The sequence below is a fragment of the Schistocerca serialis genome, chromosome 3 (assembly GCF_023864345.2).
Source record: "Schistocerca serialis cubense isolate TAMUIC-IGC-003099 chromosome 3, iqSchSeri2.2, whole genome shotgun sequence".
NCBI lineage: Eukaryota > Metazoa > Arthropoda > Insecta > Orthoptera > Acrididae > Schistocerca > Schistocerca serialis.
The window spans coordinates 956,899,562-956,909,438 of record NC_064640.1 but is presented as its reverse complement, the minus strand read 5'-3'; the positions used below and the strand labels follow the sequence as shown (position 1 = coordinate 956,909,438).

At 47.5% G+C, this 9,877-nt stretch overlaps 1 protein-coding gene across 1 annotated transcript in view; it reads right to left on the bottom strand.

Moving 5' to 3' along the window:
- Window positions 1–1,359: 1,359 nt before the first annotated feature.
- The window catches only part of LOC126471342 (speckle-type POZ protein-like), a 42,430-nt gene continuing 33,912 nt past the window's right edge, over window positions 1,360–9,877 (bottom strand). The window contains exon 2 of the mRNA XM_050099462.1: window positions 1,360–1,900. Within this exon, the coding sequence (XP_049955419.1) occupies window positions 1,360–1,900 (541 nt within the window). The remainder of the gene's footprint in view (window positions 1,901–9,877) is intronic.

Genomic DNA, 9,877 nt, shown 5'->3' with positions numbered 1-9,877 from the left:
GAAGATGAGGGCTCCAGTGACAGAGCGCGTGGCTGTGTGACTGTGCCCAGTTGGGTACACTGGCGATGTGGACACGGTTGGGTGTGAGGAACCTTTGCATTGGAGTTCACCTGCTGTTTCTCTGAGAAACTGCAAGTTAAGTTGGTTAAAGGTTTAGATGTTAATTGAAGAATTTTGGTTTGCACAACCAGCGTCTTTTCTGCCTTGTGACCACCTGTGTTTGGGTTTCCTGTCGCTGGTGTATTTATAAATAGTGATCTTTTTCGCATCTTATTAGTACTGCCCGGTAGGAAGTGTATTTTTGGGCAGGGATTACGGTTCCTGTTTTGATTCCTCCTCCTCTGGCCTCACGTGAGGTCGATGTGACTGCTCAGTGTGAGGTGTCGTGGGTCTGTTAGTCGACTTCTAGCCTGAGCATCCTTCAGGAGACACCCGGTCGGTTAATTGTTTCTATCCCAGGACATTTTGTTGGCAGGGCATGGTATTAATGTTGTTAGTTATGGTAAAATGTTAAATGGTTGTAATTTACTGTGATTGTTTTTGGCCATTGTTTGAAAAGGTTGTTTGACTTCAATTGGTGGGTTTTTAAAATGACGTGGCTTTAAAATTTAGTTGTTATAAAAGGTGAATGACTGTATCTTTACTTTCACTGTTTTAATCTACTTGTCATCCTTTGAAAATGCTAGTTCTGCCTCCCTGTTAGCGAGCCCTTGTAATTTGATAACTTGTTGTGCCGAAATTTAAAAGAAGTGGCTCCCTACATGTTCGGTAGCGAAATTGTACGCAAATTGTATGCGAATTGGTGTGAATTGGTGTTTTTGTTTCATTACTTGGAAAGTTTTAATTTTGTTATTAAATGCGTTATCAAAGTCTGTTTTAAGTAAAATAGCTTGGCCATTAACTGTAAAATAAATCGTTTCAAAAAGGCACGCATGCCGGCTAGCTTTCTGGATCTGCTCCTAGTCAAGTGGTAAAGAAATGACTTTCAATGGTTGAAGTAATCAATAAAGAAATTGTCAATTGCAACTCGACAGTAACCAACTGGGTGTTTACCTTGATTAATTGTAACACCCATCTCAGCTTTGGTAGCAGAGCATGGTTACGATCCATGGACCTCCGGGTTATGGGCCCAGCATGCTTTCTATTTTTTAAAGTGCACCTCATATGATGTAACTAATGGTGTTTGCTTAATGCCATATGTCAGCGTTGTCTCAGTATATCCACCAGCTCCTGCTTTTGGCCCCTGCCAACAGTAACTCGCGCAGCTCTTCTGCCACACTCTCCTTGGCCACCTCTATCAGCCTCCCCCCCCCTATTTCCTCTTCAGAGAGACTCTGGAGGCGAGAGATGGCCGCGTCATCAGGTGGCGGAGTAGTGTGGCGGAGTAGTGTGGCGGGGAGCTGCGCCGGGCCTGAATTCAGGTGGTGTCTCCGCCAGCAGCCTGCTGACCTCTATGATGGCCACGCAGGGCTGGGCTGATGCAATGCACACACGGCCAGAAGACATCACTTGGTACATGTGGCCCTTTACGGAGGAGACGGCGGTCTGCCTAAGGCCGGGGCACCAGTGTTGCACCACAAGAACAGCTGTGGCCGCTGCATTTTCCACTGTCAGTACAGTGACCAGCTGCTGCTCACACTGGGCCTTCAGGCTCGCCACACCGTATTTGTCAGCAGTGACTAGTAACTGCGGGGCCAGGCTCACCAGCTGCAGGGCACGAAGGGTGTACATGAATGTCGGCAGCTCCTTCAGCACCGGCCTGTTCACCTCTGTTATGTCGACGAGGCCGCTGCCAGACTCTGCCGTGTCTCCCCCACCACCAAAGTCACCGTGGTACCCTCCCCGGCATCCAGTAGGGCACCCAGGTATACAGGTGTGCTCTGCTGAGCTTCCTTGCCAGCTGCCATGGGAGTCAAATCTTATTAAAAATACTGTGTGGTACAAGAAGTTGTCAACTCGGAAGCTGCAGCACAAAATCCCGACGCGCACCTTCAGAGGGAAAGGGGAAAGGGGGTAAAGGAGAGAAACTTGAAGATGTAGAGGGATAAAGGGAGGGTGGAGAGAAGAGGGCAGTGCCGAAAAGGTGGTTAGGGGGAAAGAGGGGGTAGGGGAGAGGGAGAATGCCAATGTGGGAGGGGGGAGGGACGTGCAACTATCAATGATGCTTTGAACACAATTATACTCTACCTGTGGAACACCGGTGCCCATGGATTCAAGCTGGACATGGGATAAAGGTCCACAGGATGTATATCTGTCTCGCTGAGTGCACTGTAAAGACATAAAAGTTGCTGATATTAATTGGAGACGGTTTATCAACAGAATTCTATTTGGCAGTTGACACACTAAAATTACATTTGAAGACTAGCACAGCATCAAGTATTAGTACTAGGTGGACAAGAAGAGATTTAATTATATCAAACATGAGCATACCATACCATACCTCACAAAAATTGGCGCCTCTGAATTCAGGACATGTTTTTTCGCTTGCACTGAAATGGAAATATTTGTGCTACGTTAGAAAGTGAAATGAACATATTTTAACATACAATCAAGCAACTACTTACATCTGTAATAGGGAAACAAAGATAGCAAAGTTAACATAAATATAATAGCAATGCACACCGTTGTCCCACATGCCATAGGATTTAAATAGTTGGACAGATAAAAGTAGTTACAAAAATAGATACATGGTCGATGCATGGATATATACAAATACAACTTCAGATTGTATGAAGACATTTCCTGCACTATTCATTATGCTGAAAAGATAGCTGTAATCATTTGTGAGCATGGAGCTGTCATTAGTTCTTGGACTTCAATAAGCAATACTTGAACAGAGAAGCATGAATTCAATTATTACCTTTGACATGGGACCTTGAGGAACAGCTGCAATGAAATGCTTTTTTGCCATACCCATATTTTGTGGTATCCATCACGTGTAAAATCATTCACTCGAGATAACCAGCATCTAAGAATTCCTTTTATCCAAAATCGGCTGATAATTTGTGTACACAAGCCATTCCAGGATTTGGAAAAATATCTATGCTGAGGGTCACACACAATTGGTCACAAACAAACCATTACATACATGGGATCATTCCTTAACACACCCTCAGTTGTGCAGACCACAAAGTTAGATGTTGGATTATGCTGAAGCATATGCCATTAATGTACACCTTTGTGTGGATGGAGTCCTATACCAACAGAAACAATCATCATATTATCAAATGTCACAATAGGAATGAAACTAAATTAATGGTGGGCAGACAGCATCACTCTAACCTCAGTACGTGGTGCACTGACTAATATGAAATTACACAAATCCACAGTGTCCATTCTTTCAGACCTGTTCAAGAGAAAACACACCACACACTCAAAACTGCTTCGCGTCAATGGGCAATAGATCCAGCACATTCAGTGTCTGGTCTCCTTCAGGAATCAGAAAGTAGTGAGCATGGAGGAAATGAACAGGGACTGTAGGCAGGTGGCATAAGTTAGAAAGAGGTGCGCCAAGATAGCCGAGATAAACATTGTCTGGGTGACGCTGTGGTTCCCAACTTTGAATAAGAGTGCTGGCCTGGGATTCGCTCATTGCCATTGATGCTGTGCAGAGTCCTGATACAGCACATGTCAATATTCCTGTCCCTCCCTTTCTCCCCTCTCCTTCAATTTACATAATAAACAGAAGACACTGAATGACTCCATAAAACGAAGTTTGCCGATATAAGCACGAGGATTAAGATCCCAAACAGCCAAAAAACTGGCTATTTGTTCAGGAAAAAAGTTTACCTTAATACTGCAATTCAAAACAAATGGAGACCAGTTGAGGGCTGTTTTGTACTCAGAAAACCCACTATTCAATTTTGGTCCCATTTTCTCCAAAAGCAGCTTACGCATATGACATTGGAAAGTCTACCGGTAAGTAGGTTGCACGAGTGAAATCAGTTTGTGTACATTAATGCTGCAAATAACACTTAATTCATGAAGTGTGCGCATTGTATATTTCATAAAATTAGGTATTTTTCAATGGTGTGAAAGCAGCGTTGCTGCAAACCTGATGTGAGTGATGTATAATGTTCTTCTTTGGCTGGTAAAGTAGTGATGATTCTTGAATATACTGTACTTCCCTTCTACTTTTATTTTCTGTAATTTAGCTACATGGTAAATGAGGAATACCAGGAATCTTTTGCATAGTTTTACACAAGCGTAGGTTTTCATCCAAACATGATTCTAACTGCCTTTGTTTTGCAGTTTGAATGTGCTCATAGATGCTTTAAAGTTTCACAAAAGTGTCCCCAGATTAAAGGTGAGAATGAAAGTAGGAACTGTATGCATGCTTCAGCATTTTCTTACTACACCAGGATTGTTTGTTTACATTTACTCCACACTGTACTACGGCAATCTCCTGAGATGGTGCACCAAAGGTTGAAAAAAAAAAAAAAATTTGGAAGTACGCAGTGAGAGAGTGTGGAAAAAATCTGTTAAATTATAAAGTAAATCAGCTTTGATTATGTGAATGTTTAGCATTCTTTAGATTTTCACGTCAGCATTAACCTCGGTACAAAACCAGTGTCGTCAACAAACGTGACAGCAACACAGGCTGTGTATGTACAATGGTCCGTCTGTCAGATATTTACATATTTTTTGGAATAGAGGAATGGAAAAGGCAACAGGAAAGGCTTTCAGGAGAGGAATGAACAATGTTCAACCGTTCTGTGGCCATTGCCCTCAATTACAGTGTACGCTGCTTTTAGCAAAGAGTGCCGTCATCGTGGTAAGGTCCCCCCAGGGGGTCAACAACTCCTTCGTGGACACGTGCGTACCGAGCACGGGACCCCGAGCTAATGTGACGGTCCTTCCTTTCCGGGCTGCATATCTTCCCTTTCCGCATCCTTCCCCTTCCGCATCCTTCCCCGTCCCCCATCTTCGCCCCCCCCCCCCCACCTCTGGCTCTTTCCTTCCCTTTCTCCCCCTCTCGGAGTATGGTTTGTGCCTACGTCCGGAGACAGATGCTCAAAACTGTTACAAATCCCTTGCTTTCCACACTTGCAAGTCTTCGTCCTTCCTCTATCCTTCTCTATTCCTTCCCTCTTCTCTTTGCCCTTTTCTCCGCTGCGGCGTTTGAGACCCCTCTTCTTTCCTTTCCCTTTCTCTTTTTTCCTCCCTGTGCGTGTCTGAAGGCCGACCCACGCACTTCCATGCGTAGCCGGTGACGGGGTAACGCGTAATTCCCCGCCCCGGGTAGACAGGTAGGACACGTACGTACCCCCTGGTAACGGCCAGGCCCAGGGACGGGTGATTACCCAAGCTGATACCTTCTGAAAGTGCCGATTGGTCCCTCCCTCCCTCCCTCCGTCCGTTTGTCGCGAGTTGTGACCTGAGGTGTGAACAATCAACTAAGGCGGGAGTGCCCTCAGAAAGGGCCCCCACAAGGGAGGAGCGCGCCATCAGAGATGCTGGTAATCATGGGGGATTCTTCCGCAATGGTTTCCTCACCTTCCACTATGTCTGCTCACAAGCGTAAGTTCACTGAGTCTCAGCCACAGACAGTTCTTCCATCGTTGCCACAGTTCCTAGTTGTCTCTCGGTCTGACAAAGGTCAGGACTTCTCCACGGTCAACCCTTTCATTATTCAGAAAGGTGTCGACGCAATTGCAGGTCCTGTAAAGTCCTGTTTAGATTACGGAATGGCACCCTGTTGTTAGAAACAGTCAGTGCCCTCCAGGCACAAAAATTGCAGCGTAGTTTACTGCTCCACACCTTCCCTGTCCGGGTTGAAGCGCACCGCAGTTTAAATTCCTCGGGTGGAGCCGTTTGTACACGCTCCCTCGATGGATTGTCTGACGAAGATACTCAGCACTACCTGTCTGTGTCAACCCTTTTCATAACTCTATGAACAGCCGTTACGCCCTGGTCAAACATCGTTCCAACCCGCACTGTCTTCTTGACATTTGACAAAGTGCAACTGCCATCGAAAATCAAAGCAGGCTATGAGAATTTCCGTTCGCCCTTGCGTCCCAAACCCTATGCGTTGCTATCGGTGTCAGTGGTTCAATCACACCAGCCAGTCCTGTTCCAATTCGGCCAAATGTGTTACGTATGGCAAGGATGCCCATGAGGGTGCTTGTCCACCTCCATCCCCTCGCTGCATCAACTGTATGGGTGACCACGCTGCTTCCTCTCGAGATTGCCCCGTTTTTAAGGACGAAAAGCTCATCAAGGAAATCAGACTGAAGGAAAAGGTGTCGACCTTTGCTGCTCGAAAATTATTCGCCAGTCGACAGCCCACCGTGCCTCAGACAGCAAAATACAGCACTGTCCTTGCTTCTCCTCGGCCAACAAAGAAGGCGGCCACGCAGACTTGCGTCCTCACCTTTAGTGCCACAGTTGTCAGATCGGCCAGCGCAAAGATCGCCCGTTCAACCTCACCACTTTCGCCTGCCCATTCTATGGCTCACCCTTCATCGGGTTCTGCTAAATCTCGAGCCCAAAAGTCAGACACAAAGATTCTGAAAAAAGAGCATACTCGTGAAGATTTTTTACACACCCCAACTTCGCAAATATCGGTTCCTCCTCCATCTAAACATCATATTTCCAAGAAGGCTACTAAGAAACCCAGTTCATCTCTTTCTCCGCCAAGGCGTGTCCCATCTACAGCACCACCTGGCGGAAATCGCTCTCGGCCGTCTTCTGCGTCGCCTAGGCGTACTGCTGGCGGCCTATCAACCGGCCGATCGCTGGTGGCAGGAGCTGTTCCTGAACAACCTATGGATCAGGATCTTCTGCCTTCGGCTGAATGCCATTCCATGCTGTCGGTCGCAAGCTCTGAGCAGGCGACGAGTTGACAGTAACCTTTGTCACATTCCTCCATTTTCTGTTCACCCTATGTCCATTATCCACTGGAATATCCGCGGCATTCGAGCCAATCGGGATGAATTGTCGGTCCTTATACGATCCTACTCACCGGTCATCTTTTGTCTTCAGGAAACAAAGCTGCGTCCCCATGACCGCTTTGTTCTCCCCCATTTCAGTCTGTCCGATATGATCTCCCCTCTGTTGAAGGCACTCCACCCCATGGAGGACTCGTGATTCTTCTCCATCATACTCTCCATTACCCCCAATCCACTTCCACACTTACGGAGCGAGGTGGCGCAGTGGTTAGCACACTGTACTCGCATTCAGGAGGACGATGGTTCAATCCCGTCTCAAGCCATCCTGATTTAGGTTTTCCGTGATTTCCCTAAATCGTTCAATGTAAATGTCGGGATGGTTCCTTTGAAAGGGCACGGCCGATTTCCTTCCCAATCCTTCCCTAACCCGAGCTTGCGCTCCGTCCCTAACGTCCCGTCGACAACGAAGTCGTTAAACACAAACCGCCGCCGCCGCCACTTAAACACTTCCTTCCAAGCTGTCGCCGTCTTTCTTTCCCTTTCCGGAGACACGTTCTCGCTTTGTACTGTATACATTCCATCGTCCACACCAATGGCACGAGCTGATTTTCTTCATCTTCTTTGTCAGCTTCCACCCCCATATTTGCTGGTTGGGGACTTCAATGCCCACCACCCGCTTTGGGGATCTCCACATCCTTGTCCACGTGGCTCACTATTGCTAGACGTCTTCCGCCAAGTGGATCTAGTTTGTCTCAACACTGGGGACCTTACATTTTTGTATGCCTCCACGACCAATTTTGTCTCATTTGGATCTGTTCCGCTAGCTCGGCGCTCCGAATGGTTCGCCCTTGCTGACACACACTCGAGTGACCACTTTCCATGTGTCCTTCGATTGCAGCCACAACTGCCATATATGCGCCCGAGACACTGGAAGTTTGCCCAAGCCGATTGGACACTTTTTCGACTCCAGCGACATTCGATGAGCGTCACTTTCCTAGCGTCGACGATGAGGTCACACATATTACCGACGTTATTCTTACAGCTGCGGAACATTCAATTACACGGACCTCCGAATTGCCCCGGCGCCCCCTCAGTTCCTTGGTGGAACGAGGCATGCCGTGATGCAATACGTGAGCGGCGACGTGCTCTGAGCGTTTCCCGCCACCATCCTACTTTGGCCAACTGTCTCCGCTATAAGCAGTTCCGAGCGCGATGCCGTCGTGTCATCCGCGATAGCAAGAAGGCAAGCTGGAAATTCTTTATTAGCTCATTTAACACCTTCACGCCCTCCTCGTAATTGTAGAGTCGTCTTCGATGGTTCTCAGGCGCGCCTAGTTTCTCCCCAGTCTCTGGGCTCACTGTCGCGCATGACACATTAGTGGACCCCGTCGCAATTTCTAACTCGTTGGGTCAGCACTTGGCCGAGATTTCGAGCTCTTCAAATTACCCGCCAGCGTTTCTCCCGAAGAAACGTGCAGCGGAAGTGCGACCTCTTGCTTTCTCCTCTCAAAATCGCGAAAGCTACAATAGTGTTTTCTCCTTGCGGGAACTCCAACATGCACTCTCTTCTTGCTCCTTCGCCCCAGGACCGGATGATATCCACGTCCAAATGTTGCTGCATTTATCAACCCATAGTCTGCGTTACCTCCTTCGCCTTTATAATCGAATTTGGACCGACAGTACTTTTCCCAGACGATGGCGGGAAGCTATCGTCATTCCTGTTCCGAAACCTTGAAGGACAAACATCTCCCCTCTAGCTATCGCCCCATTTCTCTCACGAGTAGACTGTAAGGTTTTGGAGCGCATGGTGAATTACCGTTTAGCTTGGTGACTTGAATCCCACGGTCTTCTAACACCTGCCCAATGCGGATTCCGAAAGCATCGTTCTGCAGTTGACCATCTTGTTGCTGTCTCCACTTATATCATGAAAAATTTTCTCCGGAAACGCCAAAGAGTAGTAATATTTTTTGATCTGGAGAGAGCATACGATACCTGTTGGAGGACAGGCATCCTCCGCACACTGTTCTCTTGGGGCTTTCGAGGTCGGCTGCCCCTTTTTCTTCGCGAATTTATGACAGAGCGCACATTTAGAGTGCGGGTGAACACTACTCTCTCCCGTACTTTCTCCCAAGAAAATGGGTTACCCCAGGGCTTTGTGCTAAGTGTTGTACTGTTTGCTATTGCCATAAATCCAATTATGGATTGTCTCCTTCCTGATGTCTCGGGCTCCCTCTTTGTGGACGATTTTGCGATCTACTACAGCTCTCAACGGACCAGCCTTCTTGAACGACGTCTTCAAGGATGTCTCGATCGCCTCCACTCTTGGAGCATCGAAACCGGCTTCCGTTTTTCTCCCAGTAAGACCGTTTGTGGTAATTTTTGGCGACGTAAGGAGTTTCTTCCGCCCTCCTTACATCTAGGTCCTGTCAACCTTCCGTTTTCAGACGTCGCTAAATTTTTGGGTCTTATGTTTGACAGACAACTGTGCTGGTCCTCCCATGTTTCCTATCTTTCGGCTCGCTGTCTTCGATCCCTCAACACCCTCCGTGTCCTGAATGGTACCTCCTGGGGAGCGGACAGAGTGGTCCTTCTCCGCCTCTATCGCGCCTTAGTGTGCTCGAAATTGGACTATGGAAGCATAGATTACTCCTCTGCTCTGCCGTCTCTTCTTCGTCGTCTCGGCTCTATCCACCACCGTGGATTACGTTTAGTGTCTGGAGCTTTTTACACCAGCCCTGTGGAAAGCCTTTATGCTGAGACTGCTGAACCTCCGCTGTCCAATCAGCGAGCAGTCCTGAGTCGTTAGGCTAGCCATCTGTCTTCCATGCCTGCTAATCCAGCCCATGACATTTTTTTCGACACCTCCTTTGATGTAGGGTATGGAGGCCGGCCCTCCTCCCTACTACCACCGGGAGTCCACTTCTGTCAACTGCTCCATTGTCTTTCCTTCCACTTTCCTAAAACCTTCTTGACAACTTTGGGTACAG